The sequence below is a fragment of the Tubulanus polymorphus genome, chromosome 8, assembly GCF_964204645.1.
Source record: "Tubulanus polymorphus chromosome 8, tnTubPoly1.2, whole genome shotgun sequence".
In the NCBI taxonomy this organism is placed as follows: Eukaryota; Metazoa; Nemertea; class Palaeonemertea; order Tubulaniformes; family Tubulanidae; genus Tubulanus; species Tubulanus polymorphus.
The window spans coordinates 10,157,322-10,183,886 of NC_134032.1; the positions used below are offsets into that span (position 1 = coordinate 10,157,322).

Consider the following 26,565-nt stretch of genomic DNA (forward strand, 5'->3'; position numbering starts at 1 on the left):
AATGGCGTCTACCATCACTTGGGAAAGTAAGCAGAATTTCAACCAGTTTTTAAGCGAAATAACGATGAAATACGGCCGAGAATTCGTTTAAACTAATTTCTTCATCAAGATGATTCAATTCCCGAATATGCTTGAAATATTTTTTTGAGATGTTGACCCCGCAAAGCGGAAAAGTCGAGGGTGAAACGGTGGAAATTTCGCGTTCAATATGGTTGTTAGGTTCGAACCCCGCCGGGTCCCCATATCCCGATTAGATATCTGCTGCTAAAATGAATTGAATGTTGAAATTGTCCTGTCTTTGCGGCCAGCCTGCGTATCCATGAGGGATTCCTAAACTATTGTGGGCCTGGGGGTTTCCTGTCCTGTCGACGTCCAATTTTTCCGAAAAGCTCAATCTGATCGATGTTCAATTTCTTTCTTGCTCACAGCCGCTCGAGATTTGTTGAAGAAATTCCGCGAAGATAACGTGCGCAACAGTAAAGAGATAGTCGACCTGTGGGAGGTGTTTCAATACGACTTCAAGTATAAACTAGGAGATGAAGGTACATTTTCAGAATTCTTGTCTTGGGGAAAATCAAAAAATTACAGGGGCCCTCATTTGAAGTTCGGAGGTGAACTGTAGCTTAGCTCATCCAGTTGAATATCTCTGGTACTATAAAAAGTACTGGCATTCTGGATGAACTAAGCTACTATTCACCTACAAACTTCAAATATGAGCCCCTGCGTGAAAAATGAATTCCTCCTGCAAGAAATGATTTTTTGTGAAAGGTGAATTTGAAACTTTTTATTTTAATTTTCATTTCATAAATTGTTTTCTTTTTTTGTTTTGGCAGTTTGGCAGGTTTATGAGCAAGTGGCGCTGGCTGCGTTAGACATCTATGACATAGAACTCGCCGGGGTAAGTATGGCCTGCATGAATAAGAATTTGACATTACCCCCGTAGGCTAAATAGGACACTACCAGAAAAGATGGCTTCCTTCATAAATCCACCTATGACATCATCAACCAGAAAAGAGTTGCCTCCATAAAATCCGCCTAATAATGATGATCCTAAAGTCTATTTATTTTTGATTGTCCACGATCTTTTTGGGATATTATGCTTAATTTTGGGTGCATACCTCAAATAGGTCTTAATCGAATCAGTAGAGTTGTGCAGTCCAGAAACTCATCGTTTTTATATCCATTTTGTACCGAGTGGAAGGATTGATGAATATTCTCGAAAGTTGAGCTTTAAATCGGCGAGAAAGACCGCCATTTGGTTCCAGTTTGTTTACTTCTTTATGCAAATGAGCAGTGTGTACCATGTGATCTGGGTAAGTTTATTTTTTATGGGGAGAGTACGTTGCTCGCACGTGTTTCACTACGTGGGTACGGCCGTAATGGTTGCGCTATCATAGGCCTAAATCATTGCCAAACCACATTGTTTTGATACCTTTGACAAAGCCATCTTTATTCACTAAAACGGCTTTGTAGAGTAATATTGTGAGTCGTTGATTGGCCTCTTGGCGACAAGAAGCTGCTACATCCCCCATGATATAATTGACGCATCCTCGCCTCATTGCGCATGTGTGCAATGCCTCATTTGCATAAAGAAATAAGCAAAAACGAACAAAATGGCGGTCTTTCTTGCCGATTTAAACCTCAATTTTCGAGAATATTCATCAATCCTTCTAAACAGTGTAAAATGGATATAAAAACGATGATTTATCTGGACTGCACAACTCTACTGATTCGATTAAGACCTATTTGAGGTATGCACACTCAAAATTAAGCATAATATCCCAAAAAGATCGTGGACAATCAAAAATAAATAGACTTTAGCAATATGAAAATTTGCCATCATAAAAAACATGTGAAATTGTAAGACACTTGCAAAAGAGATGGCTACCTTCATAAATCCATCAATGACATTTATCCCGTAAAGATAGTTGACTCCATCTCCCTAATAAGGACGATCCAAGTAACACGAAAGTTTGTCGACACAACAAACAAGTGGCATTGCCAGACGCTTGCAGAAAAGAGATGGCTACCTTCATAGATCCCCCTATGACATCATCAAATACGTAAAATGTATTTGTGTTTATGTTTATATAGAGTTGTATAGATGCGTTGAACAGTCAGTTCGTCGACAGTCTAAGAGTTCGTAAACTAACCGGTATGAAACTAGAATGTCAAGGAAGGTAAGAAACTAGAAATCCACATTCCACCCTCGATTTCATACGGCGGAATTTCGTTACGGCGAACTTCACGGACCGGAAAATATGTTCGTTATAACCGATAGTTCGTTATCCAGGACCCATTTCCGCAGTTGTGAGTTAATTCTGAGTAAAACTTAGTTCATTTTCAACGAGTGTCAAATCTTAACTCTGAACTGTGGAACTGAATCCTGCTGTGAAATTAATCATATTTTCTTAACTTGGGATGAAATCTATTCGCCCTACTTGTTATACCCGATAAATCGTTGTATCAGAGTTCGTTGTAACAAGGTTCGACTGTACAGCTGTGTTAATCAACGGAAAAAAAATCTAAAATTCTTTAATCGATTCTGAAAATAGGTTTTTGACGTTCGTTTATTTTATTCGTAGATTCAAAGATGCATTGGGAGTTTATGAGTCGATTCTCGAAGAAGACGAAACCAATTCGGTGAGTGAGAATAGAGAATAGATTTATTTACACTCAAACCATTTCCATTGTATATGTGTATTGAGGAAAAAAGACTAGCTACATAACAAAAACAGAAAATAACAACATTTTAAAACATAACAAACATTATTCACAAAAGACCCCTCCTGTACTAGGGTAAGAGGGGGCTATATGCGTCAAGACCTATTTGATTGAATTTCCTATGTCAAATTTTCTGATAAATCAAAGTTCCTAAAGCTATCAAGATTGAAGAAGTTTTCACACGCAATTCAGTTCTGTCGATAGGTGCTGCCATCTATCGGATAGATCATGTACTGCTGCCATCACTACTGAAATAACCCTAACTTAATGCTTATCAAAGCTTATCAAAGCTTATCGCAGTGATAACAAGTGGACTTCGAAATATTTAGACTATATCTACTTGACTTTCTGTATTGAAATTGGGTTATTTTCGGGTCTTGAAAATGGGGGGGGGGGTAAATCCCTCATAAGGTATTATTGATTAGCATCGAATTTTCATGAATGGCATTAAGAATTATTGAAAGATTGGACAAATCACTGTTACTTAAAAAAACCTTATTTCTATCTTCTTTAGGGCGCGTATCTAATTCTGTTTGTATCGGTTTGGTCTCTTAGATTCCTTCGGGTTTAAATATATTTAGCAAATAATAATGGGTTCACAATGAAATTGAAATTGCGTCGAAATGCTGTAAATTTAGATCACCGATGCCCTATACTGAACCCTGTTGAGAGGCGTCGAAGTGCATGGAATTATACGGGGTATCCCGGGGGGACCAGTCGCTCAAAAGTTGAGATAACCGGTGGATAGATACCATAGTAACAATGAATTTTTGAATTTCAACTATTCACTGGTTGTTAACTCTAACCAACTTTTGAACAACTGGCCCATAGAATTTCAAAGCCATAAAATGAAGACCTCATGGCTCAGGCTATCCCACTAGATGGCTTGCGTATCAGTAGGACCGCTCAATCCAAATTTGAAAGAAGGAGTTGTCACTTTCCAGATAAAAACACATTGTTCATACCGGTATTCCCTACAGATTTGAAAAAAATCTTTATGAAAGCATTTGGTCAATGAAGTATTGATAATTGCCACCAATTTACTTAAGAATTAAGAATTATATGAAAGAAACGTTGGGAATGTGTAACTTGGGGTGTACGGTAAATCTGAAATCTGCCTACGGAAAAGGTATAGAGAATGAAATTGGTACATTCAATACAAATGCTGAGTTCAACAACTCTTTTAGTCTTAAAAAATTTTCTTTTCACTGGTATTAACTCTGGCGCGTGAATGATTCGAAAAGATTTAGCTCTATAATTTGAATTTTCTCGTTGCAGCTGGTTCACAAGCGAATCGTGGCGTTGTACAAAGCGCAGAATAATATTCCGGACGCAATTTCGAAACTGAACAAATACCTCGAACAGTGAGTAGAATTCATTTTATGCGGCTTCGTATCTCCCAGCGTCCCTGCAACGTGCTTAGATTCCTTGATAATGCTTTTAAAGGCGCTTGAAACTCCTTTAATTCGAGCGAAATGTCCAAAGTTCAATTTTCAGAAATAGGCTGCTGGGTATTTGAAATGTTTGTAGTTAAGCTTATATGGGCAGCTACGCCTAAATCGATTCTTTCCCCTATTAGACGGTTCCCGAATTAGAAAACAAGTTGAGGTAGTGTAAAGGGTAGAAATTGCTTAAAAAACCACCTATTCAGTGGTGTTTTAAGCAAATTTCTATCCCTCCTATCCTCTATTCCGAGATAAACAGTACCAATTTAGGAGCAGTCGACAGTAATCGGGATATATGAAAGTGAAGTTCCATTATAAAACTCCATGAAAACTCCTTGTATCCAGGAATGAGCTATCTGCGAGAACCCTGAATCCATAGGATGCATCTTTCATTTTTCCTCGTTCAGTAGCTATGGAGATTTGGATAGCTTTGCCCCGGTAAAAGTATGCAAAATCATCAAATACTTAAAAAGGCACGAATCAGGTAGAAATTTTTTTACTTATACCATGAAGTTGCCTTTCCGGAAACGGTTTTTTTTTGCGTACAAAATAAAAATGACGAAAACGCCCTTGTCGGAAAAAAGCGGTTTTTTTTTTTTGCCGCGAACGTCATCGCGATGACCTTCGACCAGACGACGTCCATCCGTCCGTCCGAGATGCATTTGTGGATGACGACGTTTTGTTTTTCGCGTTCCCAGGGTCGAATTGAACGTTGAACCCTGTTGGTAATATTATCGGGTGTGGTAGGCTCTTAGTCGAATTTAATCAGACTAACAACACTTGTCTCCTCTGGAGGCGTTGATATATAGCTAATGAACGTTTCCTTGTTGTCGCGCCAGCGGCTAAAAAAAATTTGTTCGGCTGCTGTTGTTTTGCGTCTGTGTTTTAAGGGGATTACATTTTTTTTATCGGAGGCAATCGTTTGATCGTATTCAAAACAAATTATGTTAAGACGTGTTGAGGTTCACAGCATGAAAATCCATTTCTAATTCGGCGGTTAATGCTTAAGATAGGTAAGACCTAGCAATAACTTGGGATGAAACCAGTTTAAGCTCGTTTGGGTCCGGTTTGGTAGTTGAGACCGGGCTGTTATAGCTCATTTTGGTCCATTTCGAAAGAAGACACTTGATATATGGCCAGTCTTGTAGGTGCTTGACGTTCGTTTTATTTGAGCACGAAGCCCGTAACTCTTTTAAAGCTCCTTCATTTTAGAGATTTAGGCGGTTAGAAACCTTTTGTCTAGTTAGTAGTTGTAACTACCTAAACCAAGTTTATTTATTCTTAACCCTTTCAGTGCTGACTAATTAATACCCTATAGTGCTGGAGATAATTTGAAAATTCCACCCTAGTGTGTTGAACAACAGGAATACCACTGTAGTGCGTCTACACCGCGGTGCGGTGTATCGTTAGTTACTAGTATTTAACTATGTTTGACACGTGCTGCCATTTTTCAAGAGAGATAATTACTAATTACTAATCACATCAATACACCGCAGTGCGTGTACTAGCAAAATCTATCACTGATTTATACACCGCACTGGGGTGTAGACGCACTTAAAGGGTTAAAGGATAGAAATTTTCTTACAAAACCACCAAATTCATGGTTTACAAAGATTAACAGTACCGATTTAGGAGGAGTAGTCTACTAATTGGGCTATGAAAGTGATGCAGACGCTTTCTTGAAATTTGAAATTTTTGCCTTTTTGAAACACCTTCAGTCCAGGTATGACTGGTCTGTAAGTATCACGGACCAGAGAATGTCCAAATCATAAGATTCTTCAGCCATCCCTTCCTTAAGTGGCAGGCTCTGTGATCCATTAAAGAGCCATTAAGAGCCATGCCTTTTTCTAGCGGTTGGCTCCGAAAATATCCCTAACAATCACCTAATATGGTGGCGTGGATTTAGTTTTGGCATCAGCCGAGAATGTCCATCGCGCAAACCGAATTTCTGACCGTTGCGTTCATATCTCGTGGAAAAACATGTTTGTTCCTCGTATTTGCGGGAAATTCGATATATTCGCGGGGACGAGCTAAAGAAGTCGTTTTTCATTCAGAGGAAATCCAGACCGATTGAAATTTGATTCGAGATCGGTGACAATCTTTTAACGTATGTTTCCACGTGATCGGGATAGATTGATTTTTGATTCGTAATCTGCTATGATGGCGTATTTGCTGCGTCGTTCTTCGAGGAGATTTTGTTTACACGAAATCGCTTCAGTTTCGTGGAAAATCGAGATTAATTGCGATACTCTCGAGTCGCTGGTTTTAACATTTGAAGCTAATGATATCTGTTTGTCGCAGTAGTTCTTGGTATCCAGCTTGAAATAATCGCATTTCGGGGTCTGATTTATGTAGGTGGCCCGCTTTGGACCAATCTGTTTGTTAAAACTGTTTGTTATGATTATATGCAGTAGGCTATATGGAATTAATCGAATTTCAGGGTCTTATTTCACCAGGGGTGGCAGTGTTCTCTGCAACAGGTTACCAATTTTTACATCCACCCGTCTGAAAATTAGCCACCCCTTATAAAAAGTCTGCGGCACCTACCGGAGTGGATGTCAATATTCTATCAATGCTGATAATGACTTTGAAATATATTGAGCTAACGTGAAAAATAGAAGATCACACCAAAATTAAGCTTAGATTTTGGGTATTTTTGGGGGATCAAAAGCCTTGCTACTTCACCAGCCTCAATGTCATACAATGACCCCCTTTAAAATTCAAACATACACTCTTAGAACAAAGGGTTCTACCTAAGAACCTTTAGGGGTTCTTGGGCTTGCCTCCCAGGGAGAACCCCTAAAGGTTCTTCAAAGAACCTTTTTTGTAGGGTTCCTTGAAGAACCCCTGGTAAAGGTTCTTTGAAGAACCATTTCGTATAAAGGGTTCTTGTTAGAACCCTTTCAATATTATCAAATGGTTCTTGACAGGGTTCTTGGGAGAACCATTTTAAGGTAATTTATTTTTAGGGTTCCTCATTCATTTTTTGACTGCTCAAGCTGTTCATGATTTGTCCATCCTCTGTTATGTTTGACTGCTCCCTTTATCCTCATGTGGATAAAAAAAACTTATGATAAGAATCGCGTAAAATTAATATCTATAGATATATATATATATCTATCTTTTGATTATAAAATCTCATGAATTGAAATATTAATGATACATATGTTTACAATAAATGATACAAAAATAGTTTCACTAATTGGTTACATGTACAATAAGATCGAAAGATGGAGAATTTTGAGTTCATTAAGTAGTCTCCATATATGGAGACTACTTAATGAACTAGGTTCATACTTGCATTATTAATAATCAATAGTTGATCCTATCCAGTATCCGATTTTAGGTCGAATTTCGGCAGGGTTACACAATAAGGTGAATCTGTTTGTTATGACTGATATTTCAATATCCAGTACGAAAATCAATCAAATTTCGAGGTCTTATTTCAGCAGGGGGTCGGGATGTAGGACGTACAGCGGGCGCTCGTCGCATATACACCTGGGCCCCTAAGGATGAAGCACGCTATATATTCAGTTTCTTTGCTATTGAGCTCTAAAAATAAATTTCATTAAAATCTAAGTCATTTAAGTATTAGGTACAAGATAAATACATGCTCAGGTCCAAAGGACAACTATCATGATAATAACAATAGCATTTGCCGGTGATATCAATAACTATGAAAAAACAACACTTGAAACTGATTATATGAGCTTAAGTAGGAGTGGTGCCTATGTAGGTGGACGTGGGGGGGGGCATGTGGGCTGTTTTGGGGGAAAATTGTTCAGCAGTGCTGGATAATTAGTCTTTTCATCGACGAATTGAAATGAAAATAATAAATTCTAAACGAGTAGTCGTACTGATAGGCCGAGCTGAATACGTGGACCCGTAATATTCCGGGAATTCGATACAAACAGATTTGTTTATCTCACTGCTATAAGAGCGCGGCAGACATTAAAATCGGGTCGACTATAGAAATTTAGAAGTACTCGTTGTTTTCTTTCGATCTTGAAAACTTGACACCAAAACTTGACACCGAATAAAAAAACGTTGGTGTGTGTGTTTATTAGGACTATGACGTCTGTTTACGAAATATTTCAGATAACGTTTTCGATTATCGTCGAATATTTGCTGTCAGGGTTTGATATTTAGGTCAAGGTCACGAGGTTTTTGTTTTGCGTACTTAACCTCGATTGTTTCGATCACAAGTTTTCTTCTCGGTAAAATATCAAGTGGTCCTCGGTGTTTTGAATACTGGCCCTACATTTTAGACCCAGTTCCGAGGCTATTGTTGTTTACCCAATGTATAATATGGTGATGTCGGAAATTTCCAATTATGTACTTCGAACTAAAGAAAACATTCTGTATTTTGACCGCCAATCACACACAACTATAGCCTCGATCCCACAAGTGTTTTAGGCCTGCGCCAAATTAAAATGTGGCCCGGACCAACTGTGCCAGATTGGCCCGTGCCTGCTCATCCGTGGGCTAAATAACAGGGTCAATCCCTATTTTCAATCAAATATGCTGATGTCAAAGGGGGATTTATGAAGGCATCCACATTTTCAAAATGGCTCTTAACAGGCAATTGATGATGTCATAGGCAGCCATCTTTTCCAGAAGTGTCTATACAATGGGTCATATTCAATTACCTCATAGGGGGATTTATGGAGGCATCCACCTTTTTAAAATGGCGCTAAAGGGGAAATCGATGATGTCATAGGGGGATTTAAGAAGGCAGCCGTCTTTTCATAATGGCTGACTGGAGCATTTGTTGATGCAATATTACAAGCATTTATGAAGACTGTTTTTCCTGAAAATCCCGGCAGACGCAATGCGTGACAAGCAGCAAGCCGTAGGGCGAGTTTAATGCGGGGGGGTACTGAAAGGTCGCTGACCACTTGCGCGCGTTAAGAGAGCGCGTCTTACCGTCAATTAACACCGTCTATTAACGTATGTTTCCTAATCCGTGCTCTTGAACACGATTCCGACCGATCCACCTAAGTAAATGCAGTTTACCGGTAGCCGAGTTAAGATTTCGTGCGATACCCACTGGCGCGCCCCCGCATTCGTTCCCCACCGCCTGTGAAGAGACAGAAGATGGATATCGCGCGTTGTCATAACGAACGCTTATCTTATATTTTCTTCCGAGAAAAATTAAAGCCCGCGTCGATCGCGAGTAAATGTTTGTTTGCACCATCGATATATGAAGCTCTTTCGAAGAATGAGCTCTCGTCGAATGAGCCATCTTTGATAGAATATTTGAATTGCTTTCAGAATTTTTTTGTTTTTCGAAATGATATCCGATTCAAGCATCGGTTAAACGCTATGTCGGCGTTGTGACGATATATCGAGAATCTCGTATTGATATGAAGATAAAGAGCCTGCTTTTGATCTTAAAAAGGTATTGCCCCTGTTATTCATCTAAATGGTAGATTTCGTTAGAATTTTTTGATTTGGTGTCCCTTACACAAACCCACCATACCACATTGGGAACGAAACAGGGAGTTTGATTTTGAAATCGCGAAAATCGAAGAACTGATATGATTGTGTGGTCAGCGGTCTTAATGCCTATGCACCATCGCATATCCAATATCTCTAAAAGCCATATGCTCATGGTTATTTAGTCGAACCTGGGTTACTAACTGAAAATTGGTGAAATATGGTACCGCGCCCAGCTACCCTGCCTAAATCTCAGGGCCTTGTTTACCGTTTTATAGACTGGTATAAACTTAAACCCCTAACTCAATTGAAAGTGAATCGAGTTTAGCCCCGCCGTTAAACATGTTTAATCCGGGTATGGAAAAGGCATATGGCTATAGGTTATGGGAAATGGAATTCGGAAACCGGTAAGAACCCCGTCATCCTAATTAATTACGAATTCACGTATTTTCAGCGAGAAAGGCAAGACTTGTCTATTAGCGGCGCGATGTGCTATCCGGCTAAATCATGATTAGATAATTCATAACTTCGAAGGCTTCATTAATTAGTATTTCACTCAGTACGATTAGAAGCTAAAAATGGGTGAAAAGTTTGTGGAAATTTAATGAGATCGTTAAATCAAACAGTTTCCGTCTATGCTTTACGTATTTGACTGCATTAATTGATTGAATTCTTGGCAGATCGAGTCAGTACATGTCAGGGAATATTCCAGGAATATTCCCTGAAAAATGGCGAAATGTTTTTCATGTCACTCTGCGAGTGTAATCTATTGTTTTCGAGATCCGGGTGACGTTTTGCACAATATTGATAGAATAGATGAACTATAATGTTTATCGAACCCAACAGCCCGCGCTTTAAATCCGCCCCTGGCGAGCGACGGTCGAATAGTCTCAATCAAGGTCGAGCGGGGGAGAGCTCCCGACGTAAATACGTACCTGAAACTCTCTTGTTTCGCGGAAAATCGACGCCGCGTTGAAAATAATAAATCCGAAATTCCAGACGGAACAAACAGTTCTCCGCGCGCGCTGACACTCGCCGCGTCGTTAATTTTCATTCGTTTGTTTTTCGCCTTTAGCGACCGACCGTCGTGAAAAATTGATGAGGCGTCGAATTGCGATTTCTACCACAGGTGTAAAATCGGCGTTCGAGAAACGAAGGCAACCTCCTTCATCCCCCTATGACATCATCAAATTACCCATATAGATGCCTTCAGAAATGATAGTAACCATAAACAACCCTATTGTATCATCCCGAAACTTCCAGAAAAGATCGAAGACCCCTCCACAAAATAAGTATAAAACTTTCATGTTTCCAAATGCTTTTAATTCTTAGAATACTACAGTGTTTTATGTTGGGGTTGGAATTAATGTTTTATGTGAAGTGTAATGAATCTTTTTAGGTTAAGGGGTCTAGGGGTTTATAGAAGTGGATGAAGTCATAGGGGGGTTTATGAGAGAAGCCGTATATTTTCTTGAAGTGATAAGGGTTGATTTGATGATGTCATAAAGGGATTTATGTAGGTAAACATGTTGTGCTACGTTTAACTGCGTTGCTATTTTGAGGTGATTTCGTCCCCAGAGTAACGATATTCATTGTCAACAACAACGGCGTAGTTGACGTTCATTGAGTACCGATACTGATCAGTATTCTGATCTCTCACGAAGAGACGGATAGAGGGTCAGCGAGTGAGAGGAGAAAGAGCAGTAGGAGAGAGGGTGTCAAATAGAGAGGGAGAGCAAGGAAAGGAGAAAGGTTGTCTCGGAGAGGCAGTCAAATAGAGGGGAGAGGAAGGAGAGAGGGAGCCTGGAAAAGGGAGTCAAATAGAGAAGAGAGGGAGGAGAGGAGAGAGAAGCAGTCTGGGAATGGGAGTTTGGAGGAGAGGGAGGAGAGAGGAAACCTGGCAGAGTGGGAGCCAAATAGAGAGAAGGAGGAAAGGAGAGGGAGGAAGCCTGGGAGAGAGGGAGTCGAATTGAGGGGAGAGGGAGGAGAGGAGAGGGCGCCTGGGAGAGAAGGTGGCGAGGAGTCAAAAAGAGAGAGAGATATCGAGTTTGGAGAGAGGGAGAAGTGAGAGGGTAGAATGAGGATCAGAGTGAGAGGGGGTCGGGAGGAGGGATGGTAGGGGGTTAGAATTTGACATCGCCTGCAGACACACATTTGAAAGTTCGACAATTAACAGTTTTCAATTCGTAGTTAACAACTCAGAACAGTGGAATTAAATCCTGAGGTAGAATGGAGATGAATATTACGCTGAGATATTTGACATCGATGGCAGATTACGGCGAAAATCATTTTGTCGTCGGATTCCGAGAAATAGCGACGTGCGCGATATGAAATGGGCTAATTCTCTCCTCTCTCTCTCCCTGTGTCTGCTGTTTCCGTGCAGTGATAAAATGACCATCAAAAACAGATTGATCGAAGCATTGATCTCTGATTGCCGCGTGTGGGTACGTCATGCGGAAAATATAAACATGTTTTTGTCACCCGTCGCAGTGAACTAGTGCACTCTCAACCTCGACATACGCACTCCTCTCCAAAACAACTAGGCAAAACACGGGGAACTGATTTCTCTTTGGGCAAAACAGGCAAAACCTGGGGAACCGATTTTTCTTAGGACAAAACAGGCAAAACCTGGGGAACCGATTTCTCTTTGGGTAAATCAGGCAAAACGTGGGGAACTGATTTCTCTTTGGGCAAAACAGGCAAAACACGGGGAACTGATTTATCTTAGGGCAAAACATGGGGAACTGATTTCTCTTAGGGCAAAACAGGCAAAACAAGGGGAACCGATTTCTCTTGGGGCAAAACAGACAAAAACGCGGGGAACTGATTTCTCTTAGTGCAAAACCGGCGGAATTTGATATATCTCCAGAAAACATAGGGAAATTGTATTTTTCCCCACAAACCATGTTTTATTTGTCCGTTTGAAAAAAGATTGTGTTTAATTTAAGAGTTCGCAGATAAGCGTTGAACGGTCGGCCGGTGACGTAATGTCATTTATAATTAGTATAGTTGAGTTGACGCGTGCGACTCAAATTAGAATTAGCTCCACCTAAGGGTGATCTTAATGTCGCACGTTTCGCTTTGATTTACTGAACGCACGTGATTTGATTTCTGGCTTATCAGACGATCAGTCAGGTGCTCGCGTTTGAACTTTGCTTAACGACTGCCCTGAAATCAATTTTTAGAAATTAAAAATCTATGGTGATAACGCGCTCAGACTGGTCCTTTAAAAGTACATAAGGGTGATCGTTGCTGATGGTTATCGCTGGTCTGAGATCGGTCCTTACCTTTAGGGCCTAAGACTGGTCGTTAATCTGGTCTTGGAATTGGTCTCGGATGTCATTAACGGGGCTAAGACTGGACTCAAGATCTTAAGTCATTAAGTTATTACGAAGTTGAGACTGGCCTTCGGTTCGATAAGTCATTACTGAGCTAAGACTGGTCTCAAATTAAAGGGATGGGCTGAGTCTGGGTCTCACGTTGAAGTCATTACTGAGCTAAGATTGGTCTCAAATTAAGCTAATGGGCTAAGACTGGGTCTCAAGTTGAAGTCATTACTGAGCTAAGATTGGTCTCAAATTAAGCTAATGGGCTAAGACTGGGTCTCGAAGTCATAACTGAGCTAAGACTGGTCTCAAATTAAAGTAATGGGCTGAGACTGGGTCTCACGTTGAAGTCATTACTGAGCTAAGACTGGTCTCAAATTAAACTAATGGGTTAAGACTGGGTCTCACGTTGAAGTCATTACTGAGCTAAGACTGGTCTCAAATTAAAGTAATGGACTGAGACTGGGTCTCACGTTGAAGTCATTACTGAGCTAAGTTTGGTCTCAAATTGAAGTAATGGGCTGAGACTGGGTCTCAAGTTGAAGTCATTACTGAGCTAAGATTGGTCTCAAATTAAGCTAATGGGCTAAGACTGGGTCTCGAAGTCATAACTGAGCTAAGACTGGTCTCAAATTAAAGTAATGGACTGAGACTGGGTCTCACGTTGAAGTCATTACTGAGCTAAGTTTGGTCTCAAATTGAAGTAATGGGCTGAGACTGGGTCTCACGTTGAAGTCATTACTGAGCTAAGACTGGTCTCAAATTAAAGTAATGGACTGAGACTGGGTCTCAAGTTGAAGTCATTACTGAGCTAAGACTGGTCTCAAATTAAAGTAATGGACTGAGACTGGGTCTCAAGTTGAAGTCATTACTGAGCTTAGACTGGTCTCATATTAAACTAATGGACTGAGACTTGGTCTCAAGTTGAAGTCATTATTGAGCTTAGACTGGTCTCAAATTAAACTCATGGGTTAAGACTGGGTCTCAAGTTGAAGTTATTACTGAGCTAAGACTGGTCTCAAATTATAGTAATGGACTGAGACTGGGTCTCAAGTTGAAGTCATTACTGAGCTAAGACTGGTCTCAAATTAAAGTAATGGACTGAGACTTGGTCTCAAGTTGAAGTCATTACTGAGCTAAGACTGGTCTCAAATTATAGTAATGGACTGAGACTGGGTCTCAAGTTGAAGTCATTACTGAGCTAAGACTGGTCTCAAATTAAAGTAATGGACTGAGACTGGGTCTCAAGTTGAAGTCATTACTGAGCTTAGACTGGTCTCATATTAAACTAGTGGACTGAGACTTGGTCTCAAGTTGAAGTCATTACTGAGCTTAGACTGGTCTCAAATTAAACTCATGGGTTAAGACTGGGTCTCAAGTTGAAGTTATTACTGAGCTAAGACTGGTCTCAAATTATAGTAATGGACTGAGACTGGGTCTCAAGTTGAAGTCATTACTGAGCTTAGACTGGTCTCAAATTAAACTAATGGGTTAAGACTGGGTCTCAAGTTGAAGTCATTACTGAGCTAAGACTGGTTTGAGATTGGTCTCAAATCAAGACATGGGCTAAAACTAGTCCCCTTTTTCTTGATCTATAAAATCTAAGCATAGACTCTAGTAACAGACCCTCTGTTTTAGATAACGTTTGAACTATCAGTCAACGTTAGATCTTGGAATTTTCTGACGCGGCTATTCTGACGTCTGCTGCTGCGGGTGCGGTTGTCAGTTTTCTCTCCGGTTCCATTCTCAGAATCGTTTGACGTGTCGAGAAAACGTCGTATAACCGACATGTCGCTTAATGAAATTAGTCTTGTACGTAACACGCGGTCGCTGCCTTTAAACCTTTCGATTGTTGACGAGATCGAACACCGTTCAAGTAGCTGTGGAAATTGAAAATCCACTAGGTGGCGCTAGTGTGAATTCGGTGTCGCAATGAGGAACTGGTGAAGCGACTGTAAAAGTTTAGGTTCCACATGTCAGCCTTACATGTTAGACTTTTAGCAGGATGCCCGTCTGCAGCAGGCTGGTTGGTAGACAGACATATCAGCGTTGCAGTAATAAGTAAAAAAGGTCATGAACTTCCTCACCGGTAGGCTTTAGGCTAGTTCGCTAATTTCCTCACAGAGGGAGATATATTCCAAAATGACTGCTAGCTGCTTACAGTGAGCAGCAACACTTCAAAGGCCGTCCATTCGTGAGGTTAAATGAATATAATCCAATAGGGTTAGTCTTGGGAGACCAAGATTTTTTAACTAAATCTAATGCCACCTTGTTTTTATTCATATTTTAAACTATGCTAAAAATCTAACTAATGTTATTTAGGACCAATGAATCGTCACGTCAACACCCCCCGATGACCGTGATGTGTTTTCCAAAAAACCTCCAACCAATTTATATAGTTATCTTGATGATATGAGAAATGGCGATACTACTGTGGCAATTGAGGATCTAATAGGTGGCGCTTAGGTGATGCCAGACATTCGTGTTAATTATAATGAATAGGAATGCTACTGCGGCAGTCGTGGTTCCGCTAGTGGAAAGTCTGCCGTATCAGCAATGCTACAGTGGCAATTGAGGGGTCCACTAGTGGCACGTTCGCGAGGTCAGACTTGCATGTCGATTATAGCGGAATAGAAATGCTACTGTGGTGATCGGTGTTCCACTAGGTGGCGCTAGTGGTTATAGTCAGTCGTTACTAAGCATTGTTGGCATCAGACGACAATTAGGTTAGTAGCTCGAAGATGCATAGGGCCGGACCCCAAAAATAGTACATTGAGTGAAGAAGAGTTCCCCCATAAATGTTGCCATAATTTCTGCAAATGGGATAGGTAACGAATTTCGGTTATATGTATGAAATCCATTGATCCTGAGAGACAGATTGATGATGAAATAAGGGATTCCCTGGACTTTTTTGCTTGGAGTAAGGGTACCAAACACGGTGGGGGATTCCCTTAGATATTTTGCTCGGATGTACTGGCATACTTGTACTGGGATACCCCTCCTTTCTAAAGGTTTGATTATTTCAAAAGTAAGGTTGGGTATGTGGGGCGAAAACCACTTCAATGCGTAGCTAAGATGCTGGCCTATGAGCCATAAGCAGGATTTCCCCTGAATTTACGCGCTTATATATGAACTAAACTCTCGAATTTCTTGTTTTTACTATAGGATATAGAAGAATTTGGAATAGTGGTTTGAGCTCTGTTACTCGTTACAGCAATGTTGCTACGGGGCAATTGGCACTGTAGTAAAACATTGCTGGAATTAAAGTGGGTTCATGTTTTTCATGTTCAGAGTAAATGAACAACTAAACAAGTGTAATATTTTTTAAGTGTAATCCGTCTGCTTGATATTTCCTTTCGAATTGACAACGAGCTAAACTTAATTCTTTTTTCAATGAGGGAGGGTTCTTTCGGAGGGTTCTTTATATTTTTTTTCCATTTATCTCATGGAAGCGCAAGAAAGAATTAGACAGTTACTCCAATTTACGCAACTATTCAATCCGGTCAAATTCAGACTTTCTTCACAGAGAACAGTGCTCGCTTAGAATTCCAACCCCTCCCTCCATTTGGAATGGCTGTTGTGTTAATGAAGCCTTTTCCTTTGGCCAACGCGTATTGTGCATATACGTCATATCACTAATTCATCTTATATCTAATGGACCCTTCCGTGGCAGCCTGGTCTATTTGTGGTGATTAAACTATCAAGCCATACTTAAAAGGCCAATGGGAGGCAAACCTGGGGGGGAGAGATTCACTGATTAGTGCTTTTTACTATATCTTAATCAGCTACAGGGGGTTTACCTCCGGAAATGTTTCTCTCTGTAGAGAACATTAAGTAAGGAATTTTGACTCATCCCATGAAAAAAAATATTATCTGTTTATATATACACAATCCTATCGGCGAAATTCTGGTTTTTCCCATACAGAAACTGAGAGTGGTTTTAGCGTATGAATATAAATGCGGGCGAATTTGGCCTAGATATTCTATGTATATCATTTGAATGTGTCATCTGGCTGATAATTTTAAATTCATTGCCACGATAAATGACGTGGGAATTAGATATCGGCGCGGCCTGATTTAAAAACGAAACCTACGTGCGGAAAGCAAAGTTTGCGTTAAAGAGGCTCCGTAAGGGACTTTTTAATCTTTTGTCCTTTACAGCCTGGAACCGGTGACCCCCTTCAGATGTATGCTAGTCTGACTGGGAATACATGTACTGATAAAAGCGTCCAATGTTCGGTGTTCATTTTCAATTTAAGATGTCTCTGGCGAAGTCCTGAACACATGTGAATTATGGAAAATTACGTTTTGAAAATGGTCCGATGAAATGTCCGATGTCCGGTGTTTATAGTTCATTTACAATTCAAAATGTCTCTAATGATGTCCTGAACACGATGTGAAGTGTGGACAATCACATTTTGCAAAGGATGATAAAGTGTCTGATTTCTGGTGTTTGTAGTTCATTTTCTATTCTCCTGTGAAGTTCTGACCTCTTGAATTATGGACAGACACTTTTTTTTGAAAATGCTCCAATGAAATGTCTAATGTCTGATGTTTGTAGTTCATTGAAAGTATCTCTGGTGCTGTTCGCTTTGATAAATGTCTTATGTTCGGTATTTGTAGTTGATTTACTATGATGAATATCTTAGGTAAAATCTTGAACCGATATGGGCAATTCCTTTTTGAAAATTCTCCGATGAAATATCTAGTTTCAGGTGTTTGTTGTTCATTTTCGATTCAAAATGTTTCTGGTGAAGTTCTGAACACACGGTGAAGTGTCGATGAACAGTTTTGGAAAGTGTTCCGATATTTGGCGTTTGTAGTTTACTTGAATTATTAATATTAATATTATCATTATTAATTCTGACCCCACCCATGAGAGTGAAATCTGTACGATCACATTGCGAAAGTTTGCCCATGAAATAGTGAATGCCCATCGTTCGTTTGTAGTTCATTTTCAACTAAAACTGTTTCGGTTGAAGTGCTGAATACGATCGCTTTTTGAAAGCACGCTGATAATATATCGAATATCTGGACGATCAGAAACTGGGAGAACGATGATGAATAATTGAATACATAGGCTACATATTTATACCCACATTTACGTCGACGACCGATATTTCCTCCCATCCCTTCATCGGTTTTTTCCTGCAGGAAATACGAGTTCGTCTATTCAGAATTTACCATCACATGCAATACTTCCTAATTCGACAGAAAACCCGACGCGATAATCATTCGCAGCAATCATTTAGAAAATGAACAAACGAATTCTCCTAAAAACCGTCGCTCTAGTTCCGACTAATTACGATTTACGCGTATTCACGAAAAAAAAAATGAAAGTTGTCAGTAGCGTTCTGACGAGAAAACTATTCAGAGCAATCATTTAAAAAAAACAAATGAAAAACAAAATAACTGTATCATTACTTCATTTAGCTGTATCATCTTTCTCGACTGTCAATATTCATGTGAATGTAAGTTCAATGAAAAATGAATTATTGTTATTATTCGAAATCAATTCAGATAGGTCTCTCCCCTCGTAATAAACTCATATCTATGCATATTCAGGGTCCCTACGACTCCTTGATTCCTTGAAAACTCCTTCTAAACCAAAAATATTTTTCAAGCTGCTTGAATTTGAGCGCAATGCCCAAAAGTCCTCCTTGAATTTTGAGCAATTGGAAAATTGAAAAATTTCTAGGTTTTAGGAATAGTAGTAGGCTTAAATTAGTTAGTAAGTAGTTAGTAGTCATAGGCCTTATACACACCTTGAAAAGTCCTTGAATTCTGGAATTACTGATTGGTAGGGACCGTGAATTATCATTTGAATACGATCCGCTACATAATCCTCGTTCAAAGTGTCTTATCGGTGTATCTTAGTGTTTGTCCCGTAATTCCCCGCCCCTAACCTTATCTATATTCTCACTTATGGTTGCCTGCATTATCAATCGTATTTGTTGTTTTTGTGTCTCCGATGATGAAGTTTAAAAATTCGATTAAAACTTCAAAACTGTCGGAATGAATCATTTAAACTGCTTGGTTTTGATGCCTGCTATTTCTGAAATACTGAGATCGATATCGGTCCACCGGTCAAAAAACAAATTCCCAGGGAAAACCATCGATCTAATAATAATTTCCGACTATTATCGAATCGGATGTATTCCCCCTCCCCGAAAGAAGTTGCCGGCAACGTTTTGACAGGCAAGCCATTCAGAAATTTGAAAAACAAAAAAAAATTCTCATTATAAACCACTGCTCATTAAAATCTTTTCCGACTATTTTCAACCAGCGTGTATTTCCCCAGAAACAAGTTTTACGGTATTTTTTTGTTCAACGAGGATATCGTTCTATTGAGTAGCATGTAAATGACTGTAGTGTGTGTAGTGTCCTCGATTGGTTTATCAGCTGGCAGCGCGTGTGACGTAGGCAGCCGCGAGCTACCTGCGTGATTAGTGACTAACTGCGCGGTTATAAAAGGTTGATTCATCGCCGCGCTGCGCATACACACACTCAACAGCTCTCTCAGGCACCGTAGTAGCGAAAACATCTCCGGAAAACTCTGGGAAAAACCACGCTCTTAGTTGTTTCTTGTTAAACTGTCAAAATACGGAAGAAGAACAAGTGATTTGTTAATTTCGTTGAGGACAATTTCTGGAACTTTAGTTGGTTTAAAAGCTGGTTTTTGGAAATAGTTTCTGCTGTTTTGCATTGCATTTGGCAGCATCGGACATTTTTATACTACATTCAGTGAAGGTAACTGCGAAGAAGGTGTATTTTACTATCCAGCAATCTAATTCGAAAACTTTTAGGGAAGCTTTTTTTTCCTTTATATTATTGGATACTGCGAGAACATAATCGTAAAGTCGTCATGTTGTCGGAAACTGAGATTAACGTAAACCGCTTCACCGAACCGCGCAGGCGTCGTAACGCGATGGCGAACATTTTCTCGGGTTTGCGCCCCGCCGACGTCGAATGTTTGTACGCCGTTTCGAAGTTGGAATTCGAAGAGCGCCAGTTGCGAACGTCCTCGCATAGCGAGGAAGGCGAGGCTGGTTTGTCCGTCCAGCAGACCGATGAGGCCAATCCGTCTGCACAGGAGACTAGTCCGTCTGCCTATGACTCAAGTCCGTCTGCTCAGAAGACGAGTTCGTCTGCCTATGACTCCAGTCCGTCTGCTCTGGAGACAAGTACTTCTGCCTATGACTCCAGTCCGTCTGCTCTGGAGATGAGTCCGTCTGCCTATGACTCCAGTCCATCTGCCCGGGAGACCAGTGCGTCCGAAGCGGAGTCGAATTTGATCGCGTGCGTCGTCGTGAGTCGTTTGAACATCGACAACGACGCGGTGCGCGACCGTACGCGGTTTCACCGGCGTCGCAACGGCCTCGCGAACATTCTTGACCCGTACAATGTCGGGCACCGCTTCGAACTGAACAACCAGCATGCGTTCCACGCCGTCGTCAACACGACGTCGTCGATGTGCCGGTGAGGTACGATTCCTGTGGCGAATCCGCGTCGTTTCCTGGTGCTAAAAAACGACCCGATTTCGTGGTTTGACAGTTCGCTGAAACGGAAAACTACTGCTAGTTACGCTTTACGAGTATTCGTTTAAAACTGTACAAAGATAACTAACTGGTAAAAACGCCGAACAAACTTTCAGGGAATTAAAAACCGCAGCTGTTCGTGAGGATTTCGTAAACTTTATGTAGTGTTCAAACGAGTTCTAGTCAATAGTTTCTAACTTAATAGATCTGACGAGAGTTCTACTTATAGGACTTGGTTTGTATAGGAGATATTATGTTATGTATATAGCTAAATCTGAATGGTTACTGCTGGTATTTCGCGACGAGGGACGTTGCTTGATGATTTAACTTTTTTTTTCATTTCCCGCCTTCTTTTTCAACCGCCTCTCACTTTCTCTCCCTATGCTCTTTCCCACTTCTCACCGCTCTCAATATTCACCGCTTGAACGTTCATTGAACTCTCTCGCTCTTCGGCAGGTGAAAAACATCTCAAGGCAACTTGTACTCTCTCTCTCTCTCTCTCTTTCTCTAAGTAAAACCCCTCTAACAACAGCTCTGACAAGTCGTGACCGTCAGTTCAACCCAGTGTCACATCCAGCAATGATCGATATCTTTGCAAGAAGCTTTTACTTCCGTATATGGTGAAAGTGTAGGGGCTTAATGTATTCGCTGATTGATCTGCAATTAATTGGCTATTATTATAATGTTAATCAAAGTGTTCATGAACCGGTTAAAGTTATCGTGATTGAGAAGGTCGTCATTAGTAACTATTCATAATTTTACTGAACTATTGAAGTTACTGAGAATGAAAAGGTCGTCATTAGCAACTATTCATAATTTTACCGAACTATTGGAGTTACTGAGAATGAGAAGAATGTCAATATTGATAACTGATTAAAACTTTATTGAATCGTTGAATTCGTCTACAATCTTCTTTCTAGCGAATCATCGGGAGACATTGTGAATGGAGAAGCCCGGCGTTGTCCTTAGTAACTCATGATAGTTTTACTGAATCGTTGAAATCATTTGTCATAGAATTTTCACTTGTTGACGTGAGTTCACTTATTAAGAACATGCATGAAATATCTCGACAAAAGTTTAAAACCGGTTTGAGTTTTTCATGAATCAAAAATTGTTTTTCGAACTGCCTTTCTCCCTTGAATAGAAATGACTTCATTCGCCGACCTTTGTTCAAATTTGACCTTCAACTCGCCCCCCCCCCCCTGAATGTAATTGTAAATACGAACGTGGGTTTTTCCGCCCAACGTGGTTGCAAAACACTTTCGAAAAACATGATTGCCAAATTTTGTGTATTTAGATTTAGAAAAAAAAACTACTTTTAATACAGTATCTATGATGCCGATTTAGTAATTAATTTGATTTATTTAATTAGTCAATTAAGAAATTTAATTAGTCAATTAAAAAAGTTAGTTAAAGTTAGTGCTACGATCAAGAGAAAAAGGGACCATTGTTGGTATATATCGTGTATTGTTATTGTTAGTGTAAATAAGTTGAATTGTTTATTGTATGAAAAAGAGCTAAAATGACGAAAAACATTATTTGTAAACAAAAATAAATTGATACAGTTTCTAATATTATATTACGAGTTTGGAGTTATCTTTCAATCAATGGAATGCAGTTGTCGGCTTGCTGGTTTCCCCGATCCACAATGAGGCATCCTGGACAACCCTTACGCCTAACGAGAAATGATCTATCTAAGGATGGTATAGTTTGGTGCCTGGGACTCAGTATCGCACTTGATTAGATTGAATAGAAATTGATTTATTTTAGTGCAGTCTTTATTTACTCAGCTGCCGAACTCGACCCGTTTCCGTTATTCTCATACCACCCTTTCAGTGCGGTGTATAAATCGGTGATGTATTTTGCTAATACATCGCATCATGGGGTACACCGGTGTAGTTTGTAATTATTTCTCTTTTTAATATACGAGAATTCTCGAGAATTACGGACCCATACCGCTAGTGCATAAAGAACTATCTATGGTGAAATATCATTTACTTACAATGCATCGCACCGTGGTGTAGATGTAATATAGCGACATGCATGTTACCGAAAATACTTTGTAGTTTTGCTATGATCCAATGCATTGTGGTCGAATTTTTCAAAGTGTTCTTCAAACGATCTCCTGCACTTTAGGGTAACAGTTAGAAAGCATTGAAACGGCTTTAGAATTTTGACTTTTTACGTTGGAAATGAACTGATTTTATGAATGTAGTAATAGCAGGTAGATCATATCGGTCCATCCATCTGCAGCGGCAGGCGGATGAGAGACACACTCCACCCTTCCGCCAGTGTCACGTCAGCAGCAGTAAATGACTGAGAGACTCCCCGCTTCCGCCCTCCTCCCTGCACTGATGTTCTCTATTGCTACTCGCGTCGTTGTCACACCGGTGTTTTATACCTCAATAAACTGGTCGTGTCTGTCTGTTTAATCGATTACCTGCGGACATTGTGACGTCAGTTATATCAGCAATGACGGAAATCTCGACTGTCTCTCGGTCTGTGTATACATATTATACCCGTCATCACTGATCCCCTATGAAATCTTCAAACTCTCTTATTACTGATACCAGCCTCCATAAATCTCGCCTTGATATCATAAAATTCTTTATTGATGAAAATGGCTACCTCCTAAAATCATCTTATGACATCATCAAACTCTTAATTGATGAAAATGGCTTCCTCCTAAAATCATCTAATGACATCATCAAACACTTTATTGATGAAAATGGCTACCTCCTAAAATCGTCTTATGACATCATGAAACTCTTTATTGATGAAAATGGCTACCTCCTGAAATCATCTTATTACATCATGAAACACTTTATTGATGACGTTGACTAAACCTCCTAACATCCCCTCATGATATTGTCAATCGCATTCGATAAAGACGGCAGCCCCCAAGGATCCCCTATGACCCTATCAAACTTGTTCAACAGAAAGCTGCCTCCATAAATCCCCATGTGACATCTTCAGCATTGAACATCTTTAATGATGATATAGTGACCTCCATAAATCCTATTACCTCATCAAATTTGCAATTATGCTTAATTCTAAGTACTGATGTAAACTATTTTGGTGTTAATTTTTCTAGTCACTTCAACTACTTGTTTAAGAATAATTGAATTCCTACTGTTGTTCAATGATTATTTCCGTTTCGTATTTTCTCACAGATTTATGGCGGATTACGAGGCGTGGATGGAATTGTGCGATTTGTACCTGTTAGAAATGGACTACAGCAAGGCCGCGTTTTGTATGGAAGAGGTACTGATGTCGAACCCTCATAATCATCTGTACCATCAGCGTTACGCCGAGGTACGTAGATTTTTCCTCTCAAACCGATGAGTTTGATGTATCGAAAATCAATCGATTTTTTCACGGTTTCCTATTTCTGGGGAAAATTTGCAGACATACCGCTACATTACCAGAGCTGCCAACTGTTCCTGATTTTCAGTATTTGTAATTATTTTATGACAAGAAATACTGATTCGATAAGTTTGATGCATGCAGAAATATGAAAGATTTTACTGAGGGTCTCACTATTGATTACTGATTAATTTGAACATTTTCTATTTCAATGATATGTTACTGAAAAAAATTCAATTTGTTTCTGATGGCACTTGTTGTGGTTGGCAGCCCAGCATTACCATACCGTTTCGATAGTTACTAATATTTCACATGTTTGATGGGTGCTGCCATCTTTCAATAGGGATACTAATTAACAATAACAGGGGTACTCCGCTTGTCAGGGTAGAGGTAATAATATAGTGTGGGACGGATTATACACCGCGTAGCGGGGCATTGCAGGTACTGAAAAGGTGTATATAGCAGGGTGGCCAAAAGTCAGGGAATTTTCTTGGGAATTTTGTTTAAAAAAATGCTAAAAGTCAGCAGGGAAGTTTGTTTGGATTGCTAGATCGCGCTTAAGATCGAATAGTTAAGTTATGTGTAAGACTGTGAAGTGATTGGATTCTTAGCCAAGTCGGGGAAAACAATGCGCATGTCAGGAAATAGGGCAAATCGAAACCAAAAAAACAACCCTGCATAGGTATGAATGGTACGATGTTTATGACCAAATTGTTTTTTGTTTCGTCAGATCAAGTATACTCAAGGTGGATTGGACAATCTGGAGACGGCGAGAGCGTACTTCTCACAAGCAGCGAAACTCAACAGTAACAATATGAGAGCGTTATTCGGTTTATTCATGGTACGCATCATCTTAGGCTAAAAACAAATGATACCTTGTTTCTCCTAATCGGCCGTGGGGGGGGGGTCATTTTTGTAAACAGAAATAGAATTTGAAGTTCATTTCTATAACTGCCGGGTCTGTTATGGTTAGCTTGGTCACAATTTTTTAAAAAAAGTTATGTACAGGGCAGGTTCGCAGCCAGCCAGGTCAACTTTTAAGCTCAGCAGAAATGAGAGGTATCAATTTTTTAGCCTTACGAAAAAAAGAGAATCACTTTGAACTCGGTGAGAAATCGTACTTTTGTTCTCTAACTTCAGGCGGCCACGAATTTGGCGGCGAAAAGCAAATCGGAACAGAAGAAAGAAAATATCAAATACGCCGCGTGGGCTGCAAAAATGATCAACGAAAAATATCAGGTTCGCTTTTTATAACGACTTTTGAAATTCGGGGGCCAGATATCTCGAAAGAAAAAAAATAGTTATCATGGTAATGCAGTTTGAATCGTCACTTTATCGGTTGTTATTCACTCAACAACTTTAACCATAGATGTATAATCGAATTAACACGTCTATGCATTTACGTAACTAAACAATTTGTCCCTGCACCCAGCTACTAAGTTGTCTCATTTCGACTGAGTTCAAATTACATTGAACATAGTTCATCTTAAGATGTCTTAACTTAAGTCGAATATAAACCGAGAACTGGGTCCTCCTGGTTATTCCACGTATGGGGAATTTTGATGATGTCATAGGGGGATCTACGCAGCTGTGATCTTTTCCGGAGGACTCTATACGAGCAATTTAATGATTTTGCGAGGGGATCCATGAAGGCGGCTATCAATTTTTCGATGATGTCGTAGGGGGATTTATTAAAAGCAGCCATCTTCTACAGAAATATATTTCGAGTTTGATTTGATGATGTCATAGGGGGGTTTCACGGAGCCGTCATCGCTGAGACCGTGTCGATTTTGTTTTCAGATGAAGAAACCGGTGTTAGACGGAAGTCAGTTGAAAACTCTTGAGTCGATGTTGTCCAGTTTAGAGATATCGCCGAGTGTATGAACACCGGCGAGGGGGTCGGCGTCGTTCACAGATTCTAGTCAAAACAATAGTTACATTCAGCCACCACTACTACGCACTTACGAAATTTGAATCCTCGTTCATTAAGTTAAAAAAGTTAAAAGCCGCCGCGATAAAAGTTCCTAATTCAGGTTTTCGTCGCTTCGTTTTTAAAAGGAGGCGCCTTATTCCACGACAAACAGTTGTTATACTTGTTTGTATAATGAAAGATTTTTGTAAAATTGTTCGCCAGTTCCGGGTCAGAGCCTGGATGGTTTTAATTACTGTGACCTGTATACGTGTAGTAACTCACTGGTGGTGGAAAAATGTGTTTGTACATTCGTAAAAAAAAAACTGAAAAGAAATCCGTTGAAATAAAAATAGATGATATGCGGAACCCATTTGATACGTAACGCATCGTTTATGGGAAAATATATTCAGTTTGAATTAAAACTGAATCTAGTGGAACCTCGTTGCAACGAACTTCAGAGGATCAGAAAATCTAAGCGTCTTAACTAATAGTAGTACGTGTTATAATCCAGGTCCCAGTTTCCCAAAAAGGCTCAATTCCTAAATAGATTTCAGCTGAAATTAAATTAAGTTGATTTTAGTTACACCTTTTTGTGAAACTGGGCTCGGTATGACATTATTAACGCATTTTCTCATTTGAGAAAAAGTTTTCCGGGTTTCTTGTCGGCTCAACGACAGAAATGTTCTCATCATTTTATGTATAATTTGACTCATGCGCGAAATAAAAACCATGTTTTGTAAATTGCAAATTCACCGTTTCAGCTTGAAACATTTTCGTTTTAGTTTTATGGCGTTCTGCTGTCTTGATCTTTGAGG

The 26,565-nt window shown here is 39.8% G+C and overlaps 1 protein-coding gene across 1 annotated transcript; it reads left to right on the forward strand.

Annotated features, from left to right (window-relative positions):
• LOC141909764 (ER membrane protein complex subunit 2-B-like) lies at positions 1-26,466 on the forward strand. The gene is made up of 10 exons (XM_074800368.1): positions 1-26; positions 429-542; positions 834-898; positions 2,095-2,180; positions 2,586-2,643; positions 4,003-4,088; positions 23,646-23,787; positions 24,569-24,679; positions 24,979-25,077; positions 25,639-26,466. The coding sequence occupies exons 1-10, from the start codon at positions 2-4 to the stop codon at positions 25,720-25,722; spliced, it is 870 nt and encodes a 289-aa protein (XP_074656469.1). The 5' UTR covers position 1; the 3' UTR covers positions 25,723-26,466.
• Positions 26,467-26,565: the final 99 nt, after the last annotated feature.